The 25,192-nt window shown below is 37.4% G+C and overlaps 1 protein-coding gene across 1 annotated transcript in view; it reads right to left on the reverse strand.

The window, feature by feature from the left end:
* WNK3 (WNK lysine deficient protein kinase 3) overlaps positions 1-5,498 on the reverse strand; it is a 105,532-nt gene extending 100,034 nt beyond the window's left edge. Inside the window, exon 1 of the mRNA XM_063294159.1 lies at positions 4,859-5,498. Coding sequence (XP_063150229.1) covers positions 4,859-5,380 — 522 coding nt within the window. The 5' untranslated portion in view covers positions 5,381-5,498. The remainder of the gene's footprint in view (positions 1-4,858) is intronic.
* Positions 5,499-25,192: the final 19,694 nt, after the last annotated feature.

Here is a 25,192-nt window from a genome sequence, read left to right on the forward strand (position 1 = left end):
CTTTTGTGACAGTAGCAGAGAAGGTGTTAGTTACTGAAATTGTTTGTACTTGTCATGATGAAAGAGGAAGTCATTTCTTTATATAACTCTTTTCTTTATTATATATTTTTTCTTTTTAAAATTTATCTGCACTTTTTATTTTTTATTTTTACTCTTTTATATTTTTCTTAGTTTCTATTCGTTTATCATCTTTGGTGCTAGATGGGGTGGCACTGCCCCAGACAGACCCAGTGCTCAATCTGGGGGTCCTCCTAGACACATGACTCCTGCTTGAAAAGCAAGTGGCAGTCATGGCTAGGAGGGCTTTCGCATAGCTTCATGTTGTGCACCAATTGTGTCCTTTCCTGGATTGGGAGGCTCTACTTATTCTCATGCCCTAGTCACCTCCAGATTGGACTACTGTAATGCGTTCTACATGGGGCTGCCCTCAAAGAGTATCTGGAAGCTTCAACTGTGCAGAATGCAGTAGTGCAGGCAGTTATGTGTACCCCCAGAACAGCACATCTCACACCTCTGTTCCACAAGCTGCACTGGCTGCCAATTTGTTTCTGGGTCCAATTCAAGGTGCTGGTTTTGATCTTTAAAGCCCTTCATGGCATGGGACTGGGTTATCTGAGGGACTGCCTTTCCCTGATTACATCAGCCCATCCCATTAGAACTGGCAGAGAGGGCATGCTACGGACACCATCTACAAGGGACCTACATTTGACGGGTCCCAGGAGGGAGGACTTTTCTGCCGTGGTGCCTGCCTTATGGAACATTCTCCCCCAAATCAATGCAACACTGCTTGACTCCAGCAGAGCTGCTGCATCATATGCCTTCAGATTATATTTCAGAACCACTGCTTTCTGTTCTGAACAAGGAGCATTCATTTCATTGCCTTTCTCTTGCCTCTACTTTACCAATTTTTGTCTTGCTTTCCTCCTTTCTTGACCTGACAAGGGAATTATGCATAGAATATCTTTTAATCCTATCAGTGTGGTGATGTATGATTTGACATTTCCTCACCTGCAGTGCGAATAAAGAAATAACAATATGAAGTTTCTACAGCCAACTTTGATATGGATTTAAAATAGACTCTGAAGTACAACAGAGATTATGTTGAGACCAGAATGACTTCCCAACCCAAAAAACAAAGTACTTGACAAAACAATCTTCTGCAAATATGAGTTAATGCTGCCTTTCACATACTTACAGATGGGGAATATTTTTTAAAAAGAAGTATTTCAAAACCTTACAGCATAGCTCAAAGATGCAGTCCAGATCTCCTTATAATGTTGTATTCTCCAAAATAATTTGAACGAGGAATGCAAAAATAGCACAATTTTCATACTTCCCAGAGAGGTGGCCAGGTCTGAAATCTGCTACCACAGTAACGACCCAAATTTAAAACACTGTCATATATTTTTGAAGAAAGGAGCCAAGTAACCCTGCAGACTAATGTTATTTGCATTTGATTGGACAACCCAGAGATTAGTTAGCAAATTTCACTGGTCTAAAAGTCCCCAGTACATTGCCCACAGATGCCAATGTGTCTGCAGACAAGCCCCTAGGTACATGACAACCTTCATGACCCAAGTATTTAATTTTAAAAAATTAAAGCTAAGGAAGTTGCATAGCAAAGTTCCAGGCTCAAACAATCTGTGTTTCCAAGGGCCTGTAAATAGCTGGAGGCATCCTTCAAAAATCAAAATATAAAGGGCTGCAAAGCAGTGCTCTGTTTGAGAATGTTCCTATCAACCCAGAAAGAAAAGACAGTTAAGCTGATTTGGTATAAACTTTTCACTCTCAGCAGTATAGCCACTTTGTCAGAGTGCCCGTAACATTCCAAATGTGCCTCCCAGATCCAAAAGATTGAAGATCCTATCACATAATATTGAAATAGTTACAAATACACAGACAAAAATACACCTGGCAACTCACCTAAAATCAATTTCATTTCTTCCTAGAGGGATTACTTCTAAAAACATTTTAAAGTTGGTTTTAGTAACTAATAAAACTAACTAAAATTCTTAGCCAATATCATATAAGATCCTTCAAATAAATAGCCTTGCTAAATAGCTTCTTAAACGTCTTAGTACAACTGCCATAGAAAAGGATATTGATTATAGTGTTCAATCAATGAGCATTGAAACTGATAAAGTGACAGAGTATAAGTCTGAGCATTGTAAGTGATGAGGCAGCATAGTATAAGCTTTGATGTTTAGAAGCATTGCATGGAAAGTTCTGACAAGCTTAGGCTGAATTAGCTGTGGAAGAGATTAAACCAATTATGAAGCATACGGTAGTTATTCCACCACCCACTGATAGGTATAAGGGGAAAAACAAGTACACACTGTTTTTTTTTAAATCATAGCTACTCAAGTCAATTTTCTATGACAAAAACAAAAACAGAAATAAAACACAAGTAATGACTTAGCTTATTTAAATGACCCTTTCCCTCCAAAAAATATTTCTCATACTTTTACCTTCTATTTGTTATACTGAAGTATATTATTTCTCAAGCCTGTTTCTTATAGGGATAGTAGGCAAACCAAGATTGTCTGCTCTAATTTGTAAAGAGAAGAATGAGATTTAAATTTAACCCTCAATTTAATTGGTACTGCAAAACAAGGTAATAGCTGCTTTGGAGAAAGGTGTCAAAAATCCTATTGCTTATAATTATAATTGCTTATATTATAAGAATCCCACTGCATTAAGCAACAGCATTTTCAGCACTAGTTGAAATGCACTGGACTATCACTCTCGACATTCCTAGTCAGCATGAACGTGCATTGTCAGGAAAGAAATGACAACAGCCAGTCAGTTGCTTCCAAGGAATTCTCACACTGGTGAACCCAAGCAACTTGTGGCTCTGAACCTGTAGGTTTCTTTTAGGTATTACAGCTAACAGCAGACCTATCAAGCATTAAAACATCTAATCACCTTCTAATACTACACCATTCAAAAAAAATTCTGTCTTGCTATTTATCCGCCAGAACACTTTGCCAACACAGATGGGGAGAGTAGCAAGGTGCAAAGAAAAACGGTATTTTTGTATCATTAACCACTCATCCTTACACCTTGCAACATTTCTTCTGCACACAACTTTTAAGGATGCAGAAACATTCTCTTTCCTTGCATCTAATTCTCCTAATCAGAGGCATACCATCTGAAACAGAGAGAATGGAAGGCAAGCTAGAATGAACATTTCAAATGTCCCTTTACAGCTTTCCTTGTAGTGGAAAAATAAACTCAAAAGAATCAGGAAATAGTGCAAAACCTAAAAAAAAAGGGGGGGTATTTTTTTCAAACAAGCAGCCTTTATTCAATATGCAAGGATTTCTTCAGTCCTCAACTAACAGTTTGTTTCCATTTGCATGAACCCATCATTTACTAGGCTGTTTACTAAGATGGCTACAGGGGCAGATAGCTTGAAAAGGACTGAAGAGATACTAGGAAGGAACCTTGGGTCCAAGTAAGAATTCAGAAAGAGCAGGACAGGCAGCGGGGAAAAGGCAGAAAACCCCCAAAAACCCCGCTGACAAAAAAGCTTTGCACATAAACTCATCCACTGTTCAGCATTATTAGCCCCATTTCCTTGCATTCTCTCAGATACTAAGATACTTCAGCTGTTCAGGTTAAGAGTTACATGTTACATAGGCCAGGCCTATCTTTAACCATGTTCTGGTGCCTTAACCCTGACAACAAGCACTCAAACCTCATGTTTTTTCCCCTTCTATGGTTTAACGCCTCCCCGCTTTCTCTTTTCCTGAAGAGTGATACTGTACCCTGTCTTCTGATAGAAACTGCCAACCCAGTTTTAATGTATAACCAGCAAATGTTGGTCTGACCTGTACTCAGGCTATCATTGGTAAAATGGAGACACCCAATTCCCAATCCTTCCTATTGTGGTTGCATTGGTAAAAGCACCAGCAAGATCATCAGTACTATAGGAGAATTTTCATTTCATGGCTATTCCTTCTACATATTTCTGTTGGCTAGAAGCCAGGAACAGACCACCCACAAACCGTGGTTGCAGATTCTAGTTAACCACTCTATAATGGATTACTAACAAATCAGAAACCCACATTTGCACATTATACTGCACTATTAACAAACTTGAACTTATATGTTGCAGAGGCATGCTTAAGAGATCATTTGGGAACTATATGTAAACCACATTCCTGGGTCTATTTATTTATTTTAAAAAAACTGCATTCAGTTAATTCAGTTGATCTGTGAACCGATGAGAAAAAAAATATATTATCAAAGTTTATATGAAAGAATTTCAACTCAGGGGAGTTCCTAAACTGGAAAATAATTTCAGTCATTTGATGTTTTAAAATTGTTTAAAACGAACTACAATACAAACTGCAATTGTTTAAAATAAACTACAATAAATTCTAATCCCATAAATCACATAAAACTGTTCAAAATTTCCATGAGTATATATCATTAATGTTTTAGTTGCTGTACAATTCAGCTAGGATTTTGTTCTAATGGGGGAGCAGGCATCGCTCAATTTGGAGGTTTTCCCAGTGTATGAAGTAAGAACTTTGAAAGTATGAAATAGCTAACAGAACTGATTAAGAGAATGCGACTTTGCCCCCCAAATTACAAATTCTCTCTGCCTTCTAAGCATGTGTTGAAATTGCCATCATCCTTATGTGTAACCATAATAACTTACTCTTTTTAAAAAGTAACACTTTTCTAATCATACAAAAACTGGTAGATATTACATTAGGAGCCATGATGTACCCTCTACAGTATGATCAAGGCAGCCATAAAGTTCTGGACATCCACATACCTCTCAATGATTTGGTCAAAGCAGATCATACAATTAGCTCACAGATTGCTGGAGCTCATCCACACTAACCTGCAGTTCACACCAAGCAACTTCTACCCAGGTTTCTGTGTCCAGACCCTTGAAGACTGTTTTGAAAGCTCCTCTTCCCAACTCAATGTCAAATTTCAGAAATCTTCCACCTGGCGATGTAGCCACAGCCTTCATCTCTGCCTCCTCTTCTATCTCCTTCTTGGTCCTTTCCTTTGTGGCTTCCATAATCACCTTTGAGCTTTGCTCATTTCTGGGTTCCTGCTCGGCCACAAGCGTGCTGGCAGAAAGATGGACCATCCTCTGATCACCCAAAATATATTGTTCTTGTTCATTCCTTGGAGTGAGTTCCAAGTCCTTTTCATCTTCCATTATCTCCACACTCTTTCGGAAAAACCTTTTTCTTTCTATAGTTGCCCCAGAGACAGGTGTGCTAACGCCCTCTTTGGTCCTGGCCTCCATGGTCAAAGTAGCATCAACAGAAGAGTTCATACATTCCAGAGAAACTCCATCAGGTTTCTCCGATTCCTCTGTGCTGGCTGATTCACCAGAGTCTGTAGCCATGACACAGCAGAGCCTTGGCACTTAGATATGTGAAGTGTTTCCTTTCCTCTTCACTCCAGGCACATCATGAATAACTGCAATATTATCAGGACTTACTTCCTCTCAGATTATCATAAGATTCCCATAGCAACCTGTAACAAGAGGGAAGGGAGGGGTGAAAAGGATCATTTTAAAAGGTGAAATATGAAGCAGGAACCAAAACTGCAGTGTTCAGTTAATTAGTCTACCTTCTTTATCCCAGCAACACAAACCTAGCTTTTTTGTTTAAAGACGTTTTCACTGTTGAGCCATTAAGTTGAGCTATGTACAATATAGATCACATTAGATTATTGGCTTCAAGAGTTTAACATCACATGATGTTACTGTAAACAAATCCCTTGGCCATTTGACATATGGAGTTTGTTGACCTAAACATTTCCTCCCTTCCCAACTTCTGAAATTCAGCAATTATAAATTAATTCACCCAACTGTCAAAGCTGATGAATGCTTCTTACACACTTTGTTGTCTCCCATTTTTATCTGTATCATATTGCATATCATATGCTTAACAAGATTCCCTCTTTCAGAGAGTATCTAACAACCCTATCAAGCTTCTAACCTTGTAACTTGCATTATTCCTCCATGCAAAAAGCTTCCTATCACAGGAAAAAAAGGAAAATAAACACACACAAATGTGACACTGATTGTTTAAAGTCACACAACAATAAGGGATCAAAGTATAGTACCGCTCAACTAATGACTAAAAATCCTTCTTATACTGCTTCTACCTATATTGCTTCAAAAAAACAGAAGTCATTTAGCAGCTTTTTTTCCCAGAGATTACTCCCCTTGTGTCTTGCCCTGACCACAATTGCTCCTTATAAATTAAATGAAAGAGGCATTTTTATTATGTCCTGAATGTGCATTGTGAATGCTTAATAATTAAGTCCAGATAAACTGGTATTTCCTGCTAGCATGCTATATTACAAGGGAACACTGACCAAGTGCTTGGGATTTTTCATGTGGTTTTGAAGCTGAGGTGTTGTATTTTTTAAAAGTAAGCTTTCAAATGTAAAAAAGAAAAATCCATTGCTCAATGGATATTCACTGAATCAGCCAGCCCTCAGTAACACCACATATTCAACAAATGGAGTTAATGGAGTCTATTCAAATCCCTCTAGATGTTTACACTCATATGTCAAGTTTATGCTGACAGCAATGTGTTGCAGCAAAGACAACTACTCAGCATCAATGCATAAGCTAAAATCTTCTACTACACATTTTAGTTAAATAATCGATTTACACATGTAATATTTTCATAAAACAATCCAAATCCATGTTGCTATGTCAAGCTTTTAATATTATAGAAAAACCATGAGACATCAATTCTAAAAAGAGCAAGGAAAAGAACAGAAATGAGAAAGCCAACATGCTGCAGTCCTTCAATTGAAGTAGACATCCCTTGTGAATATATTTTAGAATTCAATGTCTTCGAAATGAAGATACAATAGGAGTACGCAGAATCTGAGTGAGTTAAAAGAAAAAGAACTAGCATAGTATATGTTGTAAAGGAGAATCAAAATGGATAAATTACTGTACTTGTATTGAAAAAATAATTGAGATATCCTGTATCTGTATATCTAAAATTTGTTCAATAAAGAGACTATTTATGACACAGTCATTCCATGGATATAAAGCAACAGAAGATTATTCACTGAGATGGTACTATTTGCATGGCAAGCAATGCTGAAGTTTACTTCTGCCTTTTCTTCTGTGAAAGAAACAGAAGCCTCTTCCACACAGCTGCCAGCTTCACCATCCCCACCAACTATTAGCAGCATTTTCACATCTCTGTGTTGCACTCAGCCTATGTCCTCACCTTTCTGTTCTTGAGCCAGTGCTCCTCCAGCTAGCCAATGGGGAACCACTAAAAATAGCAAAACACTCCATCCCCATTCTTGTTCCTCCCTTGCTGCATTTCATTCTTATGGCAAAAAACCAACCAACAAACAACCCCCTATCCCAAACCCAGCGGCCACTCTGCCGGAACGCAGCAAAGCCACTCCTCTGAGTGGCCAGAAACCAATGGGGGAACAGCAACAAAACATCATAGTAGCTATACTCTGGGAAGCAAAGAAACAGCCCAGGAGCCAGGAAGCAAAAAGAGGTAGGGAACTGCCCACCCAACAGCTTCAGAGAAAATGCTATACAACTGTCTTTCAGCATTTCCTGTAAAGTGAGAACTGAGTCAATTAACTTCAGTACAAAGCCTGCTAGAAACCCCAAAGCATCATGGAACACACATGGGGACGTGCCAATCCCAGTTTGGTGCCACTCTTGGACATGAAAGGGGCCAGAATTAATTTGATAGAATTATTCTTTCCCATCTCCATCTTCAGCCTTGTGTATTCCAACAAGGAAAGTTGTGACAATTTGGGGAAATATGTAGGATATAATGCAGGGGTTACAAATAGAAGGGAGACTTGTTAGAAATGTCCTTTAATACGAATAGAACAATGTGATACTGATCATTAAATGCAGAACAAAATTAATAATGCCACTGAATTAGAAAATTATATATTGGACAGTGATTACTGTTCGATATGAATAGTTTAAGGTAAGAATCTATAAAATTCACCAATTTGGGAATCTAGAATGTTCCATTTTCTCTCCAGACCATGCCACTACATCAATAAACAACCAACTCAAAGGTGAACAAATGTTTTCACTCTAGGATTTTAAATCTGAAGTAGCAGCATCTTTCCAGCAAAGCAATCTTTTTAGCTACAATATTTGCTTGATAAATCTATTACTAAGTTATGTGCTTAGAATGGAAGACAGCCAATCTTCCATTTTCAAAAGAAGATCTAGAAAACTAAGATTTGTAAATCTATTTCTGTTCTAAACAGATAAAACATTATTGAAAATTATTAAATCATAGAAGAAAATACCTTACTTAGAAAAACCAGCATGGTTTCTGCAAAAGTTTTCCTCCACCAAACCGTTGGAATTTGTTTCACTAACATGAAGAGAGAACTGATCTACTAAGCATTACTTGGACTTTCAAAATTTATAAAGAATTGACAAAATGGTTCATATGTATAAGATTTATGTCATTCTTTGTGAAACAGGTTAGCCGCCCTTAGCTGAGTTTGTATAAAATACTCCTGAATTATGTTATCATGGTGTATAATATGTTAAGAGAGCCAGTTTGGAGTAGTGGTTTAGGCATCAGGCTAGAAACCGGGAGACCCTGAGTTCTGGTCCTGCCTAGGGCACAAAGCCAGCTGGGTGACCCTGGGCCAGCCACTCTCCCTCAGCCCTAGGAAGGAGGCAAGGGCAAACCACTTCCTTTTTTAAAATATAATTTTTATTGAATATGTTTACATAAATAAAAGATAAATATGAAAATATACAAAGAAAGTTAGAAAGAAGAAAAAGAAAAGGTACAAAAAGCAATACAAAAAGAAAAAGATAATTAAAGAAGTGACTTCCAATCTTCTTTGCAGCCGTTACAAACTGATTATCCCTCCTCCCTATGATGACATTACAAAAATTCCTTCTATCCCATATGCAACCCTTTTTTCAATCAGTAAATCCAGAAATCAACATTGCACTTAGCAAAAATGGCAAACCACTTCTGAAAAACCTTGCCAAGAAAACTACAGGGACTAGTCCAGGCAGTTGCCAGGAGTCAATATTGACTTGAAGGCACAAAAAAAATAAATATATTAAACCCTAAACTAACCACATAACAGCTAGTTAAAATGTGATTGGCAAGCTGATATCATGTGTTCTGTAATCTCCCTGTGAATATTGAACACTATTTTTGAGATATAAGACAAGAGAAAATGATTGCAAAGTAGCCTGTGAAATTCTATCAATGCTTACCATACCTAGCTCTGCCACCTTTACACATGAAAAGATTAAAATAAATTAGCAACTGAAGCTTGCAAAGAAAATTAATTTTAACAACTCGCCCACTCTGTAACAAAATATTATTAATAGCCTGGTCCAGCACCCCAAAAAAAAAAGGAAAAATGTGAATTCACAGGTGCAGCTCTATTGCTAAGGTTACTTGAAAAAAATCAAATCAAGAGCATATTCTAACAGGTGCAAACATGCAACATATGATCAACAATTCACCTTTGAGGCCAAAAGCCAGCTGAGCCTATGACATTCCCATGCTGACTTTTAAAAGCAAAGTAGCTCCTAAAGGTAAAGGTAAAGGTTTCCCTTGACATCAAGTCCAGTTGTGTCCGACTCTAGGGGGCGGTGCTCATCTCCGTTTCAAAGCCAAAGAGCCGGCGTTTGTCCGTAGACACTTCCTCCGTGGTCATGTGGCCGGCATGACTGAACGGAACGCTGTTACCTGCCCGCCGAAGTGGTACCTATTAATCTACACACATTTGCATGCTTTCGAACTGCTAGGCTGGCAGGAGCTGGGACTAGCAACGGGAGCTCACCCCATCACGTGGATTCGAACCGCCAACCTTCCGATCGGCAAGCTCAGCAGCTCAGAGGTTTAACCCGCAGTGCCACCACGCAACCTGAAGTAGCTCCTACTTGTATACAAAACCATTAGGGTTTTTTAAAATTAATCTAATACTTCGTTTGCATATTATATTGTTCAATAAAAACATACAGCAAGCTTTAAAATGTTGGAAGATATTTACTTATTGTTTTTAATAAATCCAGTCCTAGAGATTCTAGTTACTTATTTAACAATGCACAATACAGTACTCAAGGAAACTAGCCAAACTGAAACAATGTAACAGATAAATAATGCTAAGGGAAAGTAGTGCACTAGTACTTTATAAGAAATAAAATGAAAGGCAAAAAATACAATCTGGGAAGAAAAACAAATATGTAAAGAAGCTAGGAAGAAGTATTGTACTTAGGCTTAAACAGTTTAAAGCAGTGTTTCTCAACCTTGGCAATTTTACAAACTGCTGGCTGGGGAATTCTGGGAGTTGAAGTCCACACATCGTAAAGTTGCCAAGGTTAAGAAACACTGGTTTAAAGGTTATAATGGACTGCAATTTAAATGTTTATCAATAGTAGACAATAACTGTGTTCACACAACACACTGATTAACAAACTGGCCAACAGTTAACACTAGGGTATGCAAATCCAACTCAAGTGATAAATTTATGGTTCATGAACCAAAAACGTGGATTAAATAAACTATGATTAATACTGGATAGGTCTGTTGTGTGAAAACATAATTTCAAATATTAAATCAAGAGTGGGCAACCAATGTTCCACAGAACATGTGGCCTCCACAGTACCCTGAGACTATACTGCCAAAATTTGGTGGCAAATGGCCTCACTGCAGTTGCACATTTTCCCCAAATTTCTCAAAAAAGTAAAAATAGCACAACTAAAATCCAGCCACTTTCCTGCTAAATTTTAGTACCATGATTTCTGCCTGTTTTCAGGATTGTCCAGGTCTTCATGCTAGGCATAGGAGTACAGTAGTTTGCTTTCCAGAGGCCTTCTGTACCTCTTCCTACTATTAGCACTTCAAAGTCAGATCAGGAAGTTGATGTAGACTGTGCCTCTTAAAAAGCTCCTACTCCTAGATAAAACCAAAACTGATGATTTATGATCACATGATGTGCAATTATCAATAAAGAATTATTAAATCAATCTAACAATTATTTTGTGGGTAGCCTCAATGCAGAAGATAATTATTTCTGTTCTTGACCTACCTTTTTATTATTCTTTTCTTCCCCTCCATACAACATTGATGTTTGTATGCCCGCGTGCCTTCATGTCACTGGTGACTGCCTGGACAAGTCCCTGCAGTTTTCTCAGCAAGACTGCAGAAGTGGTTTGCCACTGCCTCCGTCCTAGGGCTGAGAGGAAGTGACTGGCCCAAGATCACCCAGTCGATTTTGTGCCTAAGGAGAGACTAGAACTCACAGTCTCCCCGTTTCTAGCCTGATGTTTTAACCACTACACCAAACTGGCTCTCTGTTTTAAATATTTGTTTATACACACACACATATATATAAACATATTTTATATAAATGTTTAATAACTTGTCTCACAATACTCCAGATAACTGATCTGCAAAAGCTTATGCAGTAAGTTAGTCTAAAGTCCACAATACTATTTGGTATATTATCCGGCTGCTGTAGAATCTTCTGCTAAACATTCTTCAAGTTCCCTTACAATTCTGTCTCTGTGTTTACATGATATAAGTACCCATGGTTAAGTGAAGCATGGTTTATTCCATTAACCCAATTTCCTGGGTTAATATGATATACTGAACCGCAAGCTAAACAAATGGACTGGGTTTACACAACATGCTACAATAAATTATTGATGGCTTTAAGATTCTCTGAATGAAATTCAAATGAATATTTCCATATAAAGCTATTTAATGCAAGATAACCTTCCTTAACCTGGCAATATTTCTGGACTATACCATGAGTTATGTTAAGCCTTATTTTAAAAAAATACCAAACAATGTTTCTTGGTTGTATTAACATCTTACATTGTTTACTTGGCAGCCATGTATATGTATTTTGTATTGTGACCGTTTTAATTGTAATTGTTCAATTGTTTTATGCTTTTTATCATTGTAAACTGCCAGAGTCACTTGCTGAGATGGGCAGCTACAGAAACTGAATGAATGAATAAATAAAAGAGTAGGAAGAACAGGTTCCTCCTTCCCAACATATCTTTTATTTTCCTTATCATTATACTTTAAAAAAAAATCAAATATTTAAAATGGGGGGGGGATTGGTAGACTTCCAGCTATAGCTCCTACCTTTATGAGGCCCATATATTCTATCTCCCTGAATTAACACTTAGATAATTAGAATTAAATATAAAAATAAGAAGATCTATAATCTGAATAATGTGCATAAATATTTCTGAGCACTGCCTCAAGTTATCCTTGGCATAAACTGCATGTCAGAGGGAGTATTGCAACAAAAATGTCTGTTCACAAGCAACTGCCATGCTTAAAGGGATAGGCATTTGCTAATCAAGAAAATTTTATTTTGAGATCTAAAGAACAGCTATATGATAATACAGTATGGGATCAACACAGCCTGAATTTACCCAAATCCTCCACCTCCATTCATCAGATTAGCTAACAGACATTAGCTGAGATTGCCTGGACCTCAACATTATTTTGGTTGGTCCTATTATTATTTAACTCATTCTTTAGGAGGACATGAAGACCTACAGTAGAATATCTTGCTTGCTTGTTTAATCATGGTTTATTGAAAAACTGCAGCTGGCTGGGTTCAATCAACACATGAAGCTTGAAGATATAAACAAAGGTTTACAAACCACAAAGCCTGGGTTAACACAACATAATAAAAAATTAAGTTTAATAAAATGTGTAATCATAACCTTCAGTTTAAATGCTGCATTTTCTACTGCTATATTGTCATTCTGGATGATAATCTCAATTAATATTGACAAGACTACAATTGTTGGGTGCTCCTAGAACTTTTGATAGCTCTGGAGAACAATCTACTATTCACACATGTACTTTAAAAAAGATTCCTTTCTACGATACCTTAAAGAAATCCCTGATGAGAAAATAGCAGTCCCTGCTTCATCAATAATTATTCAATATTCCATAGTTGAGGTTGAAATTAATTTCCAGTTTGTTTTCATAGGTGGAAGAAGCAGTAGCTCTACAAGCAAATAAAGAACTTCATTAACAAATAGTACATCTAAACTGCACTAATCTAAAAATACCTGGCTCAAACTCTTTAGATAACATTCCATGAATAATCATAGACACTTTTTTTTAGTTAACAGCTCTATTTCTGGCTAAGTCAAAAAGTAACTGGGCATAAAGCCACTTCTACATTTTAAGTAAAAGTTTCATGAAATAAGTTTCTGTGGCAAACTAAAGCTGTTTTTTTTAAATCAAGAAATCTCTAATTCAAATTCAGGCTGTGCTACTAATGTGTTGACTATTAACAAGCCACTTTTCTCAACTTCAGTCCTCCATCTTTAATGTTAGAATAATGTATATTACTTACTGTGATAACACATACATTTGAGCATTCAGGAAATGCCATATATGTTATTTTAAGACAGAATAAATATGATATCAAACTGATGGAGATGTTTTACATTTCTCATTTATTTCTGAGATCACTTTATTTTGTAAAACATCAAATATTTCCCTCAGTACAGTTTCTCTACAAAACAAGAAAGCCCAATGTTTCCAAGTGTTCATTCTTAAAGAGAGGATTGAGAAACTTAGACAGTGCAAGAGCTCAGGCAGAAATGGTGACTTTTACCACCTGCCACAATATAAAGTCCTTAATAAAATTACACTTCAGAAATATCAAAGAATATCTCACCCTCACAGATGTTTTAAAAAATAATAAAGTGTGTGTGACTCTTAGAGGATAGAACAACTTCAACATGTACCCTATCACTTGGCAGAATGCTATGCTTTTTTTAAAAATGCCTACCTGTACATAAGATTGGGTAAAAGTTTATCAACAAAATGGGTGGGGCGGGACTATGTAAATGTAGGGCAGATGGATTGTTAGCCATTGTAATGTTGACTTCACTTACATATTTAACTATATTTAAATGGCAGAGAACTCATATAACCCAAAAGCCACCTGAAAGAAACGAACACCTCATTCCATCTTCTTTATTTAACAACCATATAAAAATCTCATACTTACTAGGGTCCAAAGTCATTTACATCAATAGAAAAAGGGTAGATGCAAGATATGTAGGAAACCATCTATAGAAAAGAAAAAAGGTAGTAAGTAAAATTGAAATAATTTTGATTATCTGAAAATGAAAATCAGGAATGAATTTTAATTCCTATTCTATTCTCCTTGATATAACCAGGAACTGACCACAATTCCTGAGAGTTGTCCAATTCTCATTTTGAAAAAGGTTGTTTTCACATGAGATGCTTATCCATGGTTAAATGATCCATGGTTTACTAAAGTAGTGTTTTGGATTCATATAACATATTCAAGCATAACTAACTACACAGGCTGCATTTGCACAGGTGGTTCAGTATGCCAGAGTCAGACTATTATTTAGTTGGGGTATAAATTTAAATACATAAATATTGGATTCAAGCAACAATACACTGCACTTACGTTTTAGAAATAATTAAAGCTATAGTCCAATACAGGTGATAAATCATATGATATAGACCTCTCTTAACAGCAGAACTAACTCAGGTTTTTGTGGACATTCTCATTTTCTACTAATACTTAGAAACACATAACACCTCGTTAGCTATGACTAATAGTACCAAAAGATATACAGCTCTGGTGTTTAATATTATTCAGTAAAGGACCTTGTCTCCTTAAGGAATCTTGGCCTTTGGCCAACAGCAGCATTTGGGTTCAGCCACAAGACAAAATTCTCTGCTCTGTTGCCAATGGAGGCACACACACAACAGCTGACTCTAAACAGATACTGGAACTCTTGATGAGTTTTATTTAACCCATGTATTTCAACAACAGCCTAAAAATAATCCTAGTGATTCTGCTTCCAGTTTTTGTCCTATACAGTCCTGCATTATACATGCCTTCCTATTTAACAAAGTAACAGAGAAGCTATTCATGGCTGGAGGGGATAAATTTCCTCTGCATGGCTGGCATAGATCAGTCATATTATTCTGAAACACAGAATACCACTAGAACTTCAAAGAACGATACTAACTTCAACTGTGACACTGCATCACATTTTACCCATCATGTTTAAGTTCTGCTATGAAGAAACAATTGTTTTCATTCCTTTTCTAAGGGACACCACAGCCACCCCTACTGGTGAATTCAAACTCTGCCAGGCATTCTTCCATACTGCTAAAGGTACCAGAGTTTCCTGAATTCCTGATCTACGTGTTATACCTTTTTAAAGCAAAAATACAAGCAGCCAGATTTCTCTATCATAGCATAACTGACCCAGATACCAACATCTACAGCTGAGCTCACAAATGATTTTACTAGCAGCAACCGAAACATTTTGGAATATGATATATGCAGGATATATTTAAATTCCCTTTGTACGTTCTCAAGGCATACTTCAAAACTAAGAAATGTAGATGTCTGATTGAACCTTTTTATGTTAAATTATCCACTACATTTGTCCACAGCCCAAAGGAATTATTATCAAAATACCAGGGTCACAATATAAATTACAGATTTGACGAACAATTACATGAGATAGTTCTAAATAAAATTTTAAAATGCTATAGAAGTCAAATTAACTACGTACTTCATTTTGAAGATCAGCCACAGAGAGATCCCCAGATGAAAGTGATCATATCCTCTATTTGCTAAATTTAAAAATTAACTGAATGAACTAAAAAGCTTACTCTTACTCATGTTTACTTAATCATAACCCTCATCGGGTACAGTAGAGCTTATTTCCCAGTAACTATTTTAGTACTTTAGGCACAGTTACTTTAAAATAAGTATCCTTTAAATATATATCCTTCTCTCTGTGGGAAAAGAACCCCACTGATGAATCCAGTCTGCAAAATTCCTAGGGGTGGAGGAAATACACAGCCACACACAAAGGTCTTTTTTAAAAAAACAAACAAACAAAAACCCTGCAGCATGGGGTTAAAACCACATCAGGGCAGGGTATGTGCAATCAATATCAGAAATCACAAACAAAGGTAGATAGAAAAACAAAAGGTGGTAAATACAGAAGACGTAGAGCAAAGGTACAAACCATTTAAAGAAAAGTTTCCTTCTCTTCTATCTAGTCCATTCAAATCGCTACACAGCTTTACACAGAAATACATTTCCTTCACGCACAGTAAATAAAACACAAGCTCTTTCTGTCTCCCTATCTCATCCTCTCTGAACACATGATTCACCCTACAAAGAAATTCCATCCACCCTGGCCCACACACACCTGTCTTCCCAACACCAAACACCACTCACAGTTAAAATCCTAGAGCTTTTTGTCCATCCCAATTCCCCAACTAACCCCCCCCAAAGATTGTGAATATCCGAAATCTACACATACTTCCTAAGAGCTAAGTCCAAGTGATCATATGGAAATCAGTGCCCAAATTACTGGTACTTAAGATTCTAATAGAAATCCCTGGCTGAATCCATTTTCTACACCAACAACCAGCATTCTAAGCAGCGTTCAGCATGGCAATCCATCCAGACATACTGTAATCACATGCACAAAAGCCGCCCAGGCACCCCTCCTCCTCTTCTTCTTCCGCTCTCTCTTATTACTACCCACCCTCTTTTGGGGGGGGAATCTTTATACCTCCCCTCCTTACCCAATCGTATAAGGTTTGGGTCAACGCCAAGGGGATGCATCTCTCCATCTCTGTGGACTCCTCTCAAACAAACCCCATGGACGCGGCAGAGGGGACCTGGAGGATGCTCACTGCATTCAAGGGAGAAAAGACCCCCACCCCACCTCCTTACAAGAAAGAACTTCCGGGTAATGGTGAACCTTGTTTAATAAGCAGGTGAAGAACAATCCTCTCCCTTCCACCTCTACTCTGGGCTGTACTATTCTAAGGAATCCCCCCTCCCACACACACTCACACAAACGCTCACAGAACACGGGGAGGGGAAGATGGAAGCAGAGCAAGCCCTCTTGCAAAGCTTGAAATAGGAACAAAGTCTCAATGAAGCAAACTACTGGGATAAACCATCTAATCTCTATTAGAGAGGGAGAGAAAGATATATTATCACCCGGATGTCAAAGAAATATGTTCTTTCCGATGTTCCACAGTGGATATGATGACAGTGTAGTAGGTCACTTGTGCAGACATATCTAATTAATGTAGTCTGATTAAAGATTTACTAATACTGTAGAGATATCCTGACTACCACAAGTTCAGCAAAAATGTGTACATATACAAATACAGCCTTAAATTCTAACATCTCTGTATAAAAAGAGTATACCAGTTGCAGTATGTAAGTTTATCAAGGAACAAAACATACTTGCACCTTATAAAATTTGGGAACAGAATGTTCCAGAGAACTCTGGAATGTTCCATTTTCCCTCCAGACCATGCCATTACATCAATAAACAACCAATTCAAAGATAAACAAATGTTTTCACTCTAGGATTTTAAATCTGAAGTAGCAGCATCTTTCCAGCAAAGCAATCATTTTAGCTACAATCTTTGCTTGATAAATCTATTACTAAGTTATGTGCTTAGATTGGAAGACTCAACCCCAGTTTTTAAAAGATCTAAAAAATTAAGATTTGCAAATCTATTTCCTTTCTAGGTAAACAGATAAAACATTATTGAAGATAAAATTATTAAATCATACAATGCATTGGTAGCACTAGGAACTATCTATCTCAAAGTACCTCCAAGTATAAAAGAATATATGCTTTCTAAAAATATGAATTCTAAGGCTCCAGCTCCTAGTTAAGTATCAAGTTGTTTTCTACTCCTACTGACCACAAAGTTTTCATATCTATTTTATATTTTATACTATTTATTTATATTTATTTATATTTTATTTTATAATAGTTAATTATACTCTTGAGCAGTGTTTCTCAACCAGGGTTCCATGGGACCCTAGGGTTCCATGAGAGATCATGATTTATTTAAAAAGCTATTTCAAATTTGGGCAACTTCACATTAAAGAGGTTAAGTTTCACTATTTTTAGCTTAAGAACACTGTTAATGCATATAAACAGGCCTACACATGAAACAAATACAGTAATTTTGTAAATTCTGGCCTATATTTGAGCCTGAATGTGCAGGAGTTCCCCAAGGCCTGAAAAATATTTCAAGGGTTCCTCCAGGGTCAAAATGTTGAGAAAGGCTGCTCTTGAGCAATTAAATGCCAGAGCAGATTATTTTTAAAATTATTTTTAATACAAGTACAATACTTTTAAAACTGATTCTTCCTCCTTTTCATGAGATGGAAAAGTTCTAGAGTTTATGCCTATTATAACTGTACTTGTGAAAATCAATGAAATATACTTAAGTATATTTTCTTTTTCAAAATTCTTGTTCTATAAATAAGATATTAAAATATTTCAGACTGGGAAATCAGTTTAAAACTGTCTTTAATAGGAAATCTGCAGTGCAGGCAAGGGAGTTATGGCATAACAAACAACTTATTTTAATACAGTTTTACATCAGGAGTATAAAAATAACCATCTTCAGTCTGCAATAAAATCTACATGGCTCCTTTTGCACAATACACTAAGACGTAATCCATAATTTATAAGCTCCAATGACTATGTTCACACACTGTTGTCAAAAAACCCCAAACCACATTCTGGCTTAACATAACTTGTTCTCACAGTACAGTACAACAGAATGAAATCTATTTGGCAAGCTTTGCCATAGAAGTTTCTTAACCATGGTTAACGGTTTGGCATGCTTTGTACAATCCATAGGTATTCTAGGCTTTGAGCACTGTCCTTAAACAGTCCTTGAACATTACCCAAAAACCACTACAACACTAAAGAAAGTAATTGGGATTAAGTAGAAAATTACTATATAATCAATTGAGAGAGGGTATGTAGAGTCAGATTGTGGAGTTCTACCCATTGCAGGGTTGGACAGGAGATACTTAGGACTCCTAGCTCTTTAGAGAAGGCTCTACTGTAATGCTGGGAAAAGGTGGAAGGACAACCAGGTGGAGTCCTGCTTTGAAGATACAGCAGCAGAGGGCTGAGTTCTGCAGGTCAGACAAACTGGCCAAAAAGCAGGCCACCAGGAAAGTAGATTCTAATGAGCAATGTGCCTAGCTGTGCATATCTGTGGAGACTCAGCTTGGCTTATTCAGTGGCCAATTTATTTAGTCAGGGCTTATTTTGTCCCTGAGCAAAAAAACTGAGAACAACTTTTCAAGTCTCAGCTCTGTCATCTTTACTGTGCTGTGCTTAGGACTCTGGATCCCAGTTCACTGTGTCTCTTGTCTTTTTCCTTGGATTCATCACAAGTGTACTGGATTCCTGGTTTTGACGTGTGCCAACCCTGTAACTATGTTTACAGCTGCCATCTTAAGATACTGGTAAAAAGGACTGTTTTCCTCTAAACGTTTGTTTCCTCTAAAAGTTATCAAATTTATATAGCTGCCCATCTCATAAATGTGATTCTGGGTGGTGTATAATAGAAACAAACAAAAACAGTATTGAACTCTAAAGATTGGCTCCAGCAGGAAGCAAAAAGTGCATCTTAGAAAGACAATGGTAACACAGTACAACTTTCAGCTTCCAAAAGTTCTGCCTGAGCTTTGCCTATCACTGGACTGGGGCAGGCATCCAACTTGCTATCTTGTTGGAGTTGGGCAGCTAATCTAAATAAATAAATAAAACAGAAAAGTATAGATGCATCTGTAGAGTGCTAGTCTGTGGAGGGTTTCTTGATTGCTGGTTCTTTTATCAGTAGTAGTTGATCCAAAAAGACTTTCTGTATAGCAATGGAAACAGCACAAGTCACACCTTTGTTCTGTGAGCTGCACTGGCTGCTGGTTTGTTTCCAGGTGCAATTCAAAGTGCTGGCTTTGATCTTTAAAGCTGTACATGGCATGGGTCCAGGTTGAGGGACCACTTCTTCCTGATTACATCTACCTGTCCCATCAAGTTGAGCAGGAGGGGTATGCTGCAGTTCCTGTCTACCAAGGAGTTCCATCTGGCAGAACCCAGACAGCATGCCTTTTCTGCTGTGGTCCCCACCCTCTAGAACATCATTCTCCCTGAGGTGAGGTTGGCCCCATCCCTGCTTGCCTTACAGAAGGCCCTTAAAACCTGGTTTTTCCATTAACCTTGGGGATCGTATGGTGAGCCTGCAAGATGGTTATATGATGTCAAATAACTGTTGTTCTCCCACATTCTTGGGGTTTTTATATCTTTTATTTATGTTTGTGTTTTATGGTTTTAATTGTTAATATGTTTGTACGCCGCACAGAATCACATTTTGAGAGATGGGCGGCTATATAAATCTATTAAATAAAATAAATGTTTTAAATCCTACCAGTCACTCCATAAAAGAACCAGGATCCCACCAAGATAGAAACAAAAAGCTCACTTTTTCTGAGAAGAATACTACAGACATTACGTTATTACACTGATGAAATATGCTAAGTGTTAGTGACATAAAAATTGCAATAATACTACTGACAGTATATTTTTCTGCTAGAATTGTATAATAGTAAGTGAGCATAACTGGGTAAACATATATTTGCCACTGTGAAAACAGTTTTGCCCTAAGTCTAAGTAAAAAAAAGGTCCAAAAAATGAGAATCTGTGCAGAATGTTATTTTATTTTGACCACTAAATCCAGACCTTTCAGAAGCTATTCCATTCGTGGACTTCAGGAATAGAATCTGCAGGTCTTTTTGCCTTAATGTATTCCATTAGAAACTGTTTTGTTCTTCCTTTTCTATTTTCCTCTTTCTCTTTTGCCTAATTTAGGGAGAAAACTTGTCTCCCATACAGATTACATCTGTGCTCTATGTGATACACATACCATTGTTTGAGAAACACTGCTATGGATGACCTTATCCATCAGTGTGCACTGAATGGCCTATGTGGGCATTCCTGCCATATTGTAATGGTCTGTGGGAATATCCTTGAGAGCCAGGAGGAAGAAGAGCTGCAGCTAGGGCAACAGTCAGATAAGAGCATCTCAGTGCATGGAAGGAATGGGGGCATGGTAAGCGTCTCAGAAGGGATCCTCCCTACTTCCATGGAAAGTAAAGGCAAGGTGGGGGAGAGATACGCTTTCAGCCTTGCAAGATTCTGTTACTGTAACCTTACAAAGGTAACTTAAGTACTCATGGTTTTGGTTTCTTGTCTGGACTACCTCAAAGGGCTGACACATACGAAACACACTCCAACACTGGGGACAAGAAAATAAGATGAGAAATTTACCAAACAGTAAGTTAGTATCACACTCTTCAAAATATACATCTCTATGAAAATGAAATGGATATTAAATCCCTTCTACTGTAAACTGTAGAGAGAATTCATCAATTAATTAGCCAACTATATTTTATCGTGACATGCTGTACAAACTCAGCCTGCATGGTTACTTGATGGTTTTGTGTGTTATGCTAATCCAGAAAACTGAGCCAAGTAAATCATCATCATGTTTCAGTGTATTGTGGAACTCAGGCAATTAGGTCAATAAACTATGGATCAATTTTTCATAGGTTGATATGATGTGGGAACCAAACTATTGCTTATTTTATATTATGTGTTTATTCTTTGAGGCAAAAACCTATGCAGTATCTGAATATCTTAGTGTACAAGGCAGTACTGTATGATACTTTACAATCTTTTAATCAACAATTCTATAAAGAATATGACAAACATTTTCATTTCTACTATGTTGAAACATTATTTAAAAACAACAACAACTAGCCAACAAGGTATGTTGAGACAGATGTCAAAAAAAACCCCCACCTTCTTGCAGGTAAGAATTTTTTTTTACAAAGTAGCAAATCACATTAGAGAGTAGCAAATAAAACACTGTATATAATAAATGTGTAGAAATAGTAGGAATACCTAGACATTATATCCACTCCAAAAAGGAAAGTAGGGGGTATATTGCTAGCAATGGCTGCTGTCAAGATGTGAACCGGTATCCTTTAATTGCTCTCTGAGGTAAAAGTAAGTCATTCACTCACACCATCTCAGTTCCAAAAAGGTAAACTTCAGCTTTCAGGGTCTACATTGTTTTTGTTCTATTCCTTAGAGCCAACTACTACAGACTGGAGCATACACCTCTTGAGATTAAAGACTTGTTTTATGTACCAGAACTGAACAGAGCTGGTACAGAGTGCAGCCTTTTCATATAAAAATCCATAGCTAAGTCCTCCACACATACTGCTTGCCCCAGTCTGAAGGGAGCCCCCGCACTGCTGTGGACATGAATATACGGTGTCCTCAATCTGTACCTAAAACACCATGAAGGCAACCTCTGCTATCTTTCTTTGTTTCACTTTGAATGTTTTTCAGCTTCTGCTGGACCAAACCATTCTGGTCAGTCCACAGCAAATAATTTCAGCGTAAATTTAGAGGCAGGGGTCTGCCCTAATGATATTTACCTGATACTATTGTAGGCACACACACCCTAGTCTAGGGCCATTGATTATCAGAGTCATTCGCCTTTTGGTAGCAGGGCGGCACTTCCATTGTGGCAAAAAGTTGGATAGGATGGGAAGCATGGGGAAGAGATTTTGGGCCATATACGAATCCTTAAACTTTTCCAAAGCGTTCTTATATTGAGCCGTCTCCGTTTTAGATTACTAACCTTTCTCTTTACGGATAAATAATTCCCCCTCACTTTGAGACTTAAGCTATTTCCAATCCCAACTAACTCCCATAGAATCACACGCCGCCGAGATGGGCGGGGCGAGAGAGGAGAAACGCCGCGCGTCACGCGAAGCACAGCGCGTGCCAGAAACAAGGAGGAACGAAGGGAAACGCCAGCGCGTGAGTGCGTATATCAAATCTCCCCTCCCCGCTCGCCGTCGATTCGATTGCTCCGCTGGCGCCTTCCGTGCAACTCCATTGAACTTTGTGCGCGCAGAGTTTCTTGGGAATGGTAGTACCGTGCGTTTTACTTACGCGGAGAAGCATACAGTGGTTGGAACTGAATATCAGCCATTTTGTTGGATTTGCTTAATTGAAAAACATTACAGTATTGAAAAACATTACAGTATTGAAATCATTATGTACTATGACCGAAGTACTGCCAAAATTATATATTATGGCACAAGTACTGCCAAAACTAAACATGAAGTACTGCCAAAACTAAACATGAATATATACACCGCACCAAAAAATTATTAAAATTGTTGCAAGGATGAAATAGGTCATAATCCTACATACAGCGACTGGGCCTATTGAATTCAATGTGATTTATTTTCTCAAAGTACAGTAGATAGGTTCAGGATTGCATCATTTTTAACTAGATATGCAATTTTAATCTGTAACCTGCTGGGTTCATGCATTATAAGACATAGGTTTTTTTTCCATATAGAATATAAATATTAAAAGTATTTAAATAAAATAGGCTTTACTGTCTTGAAGCCAGGAAAAACGCCTCCCCTGGACAACTAATGAGGCTAGGATCACTGAATTCAGACTTGAGGTAGTTTTGAAGGGGTGATTCAGATGGCAGGAAGGAGGAGTCATGTGACCAAAGATAATCAAGGTCAGGCAAAATGTTAGGAGAAATTGTTAGGCTGTGAAATCCCAGGATTTAATTCTTTTTTGGAAGAAAGTAAGAAGCATCAAGCAAACTGGTTTTGTATCAAGCCTGATACTATTGATTGCTCACTGTGCTTAGGATAATGGACAGGATTTTAAATTTGTGTATTTTTCCCTTATACAGTTCCCTTGGTTTTACTGAATACTCAGGATTGACTGGAAAATAAAGTACAGTACCTTATTACACTTCATGTAATAATCCATACCATATTCCAGCCAGTGCCGTGGTTCTATATCTCTAACGACAGGTTTTATATCATCACAGTGGTAGTGTGGAAATGCCCTCATTACTGTATGTATATGATTAAGGATATGATGTTATTATATCCTTAATCATATACATACATTATATGACCATTCTAATGAATGTTATCTGAAAATTTAAGACAGACATTTATGCTTCCATCTGCAAAACTCTACTTCAGCCTTTCACAACCTGGCTCACTCCAAATATGTTGGACCACAACTCCACTAATTTCCAGTTGCCATGGTGATTTGGAATGTGATCATAGTTACAGTCCAAGTCATCTGCAAGGAATCCTCCTGTCCTTCAGGAATTCCTATGGTTTTTTTTCCCTCTTAAATGCACAGGATAATCATATTCATGCTTATTTAGAATTAATCCTGTAGAGTTCAGCGGAGCTTATTCCCAAACATGCATGGGATGATCGGTTTAGATCGTACTCACAAATCCATTTTCTGGATATAGCTATATATTTCATCTAGAAGCAGAGTTATAGTTTTCTCCATCTAATATTGTCTGGATTTACACCCTGGATAAGGTAGCTCTAGTTAACTCAGTGGTTAAGCAATCATAGTTTACTCAATTCATCCCCTTTTCTGAACCATAAACTGACTACATATGGACCACATAGGTCTGCGTAACACATTTGGCTAAAATGTAGCTCAGTCACTTAATTTTCAGCATATTACATGAATCCAAATATTTCAGTGTTAAACTGTAATTGGATCAATTACATTAGTATAGTAGCAATTTTCCCTATCCCATTGTCTTCCGATTTGTGGTATTCTGGCTCCCATTATCCTCTGTCAGCATGATGGGAATGTATTCTCGCATATCTGGAGGGCAATAGCTGCAATTTAAATTTAATTAGCTAATGCAGACTTTCACTATTCTAGCACTCTCCATGTTAAGATACGATGGGAGTTATAATCCGGCATTAAATACAGTAGGTTCTAACGTATCCGGAGAGTGGCTATTAATCAAAATGAGCTACAAACCTCTCACAAGCGTTATTATTGATTGCTATGCTGATAGTTTTAAAAGTATTACCGTTCTCATTAACCTAACCACAAGGGTAGGCACAACACTTTAGACTAAAATGTAGCATGTGGTTAGATATACTGTGCATGCGCAATCATTAAGGAAAAAAGAAATCAAAACTTGTATGTGCATTTGTTCAGGAATAAGTTTAACTAAGTGAAGTCTGTGGCTAAGTTTGCATAGCATGCTAACCCATTGTTAACTACAACTAAACTGTGTGTGTTTGTCCATCGACGTTGATGAAGACCTTGACACCATGTGTTTGTTATTTTTCTATAATGTTGAAACTAGATGTGGTGTGTCTGAAGATGACTACCCAGGCCAATTTGGGCGCAGAATGTTTTCGCGCATGT

This window comes from Candoia aspera, chromosome 2 (genome assembly GCF_035149785.1).
Source record: "Candoia aspera isolate rCanAsp1 chromosome 2, rCanAsp1.hap2, whole genome shotgun sequence".
NCBI lineage: Eukaryota > Metazoa > Chordata > Lepidosauria > Squamata > Boidae > Candoia > Candoia aspera.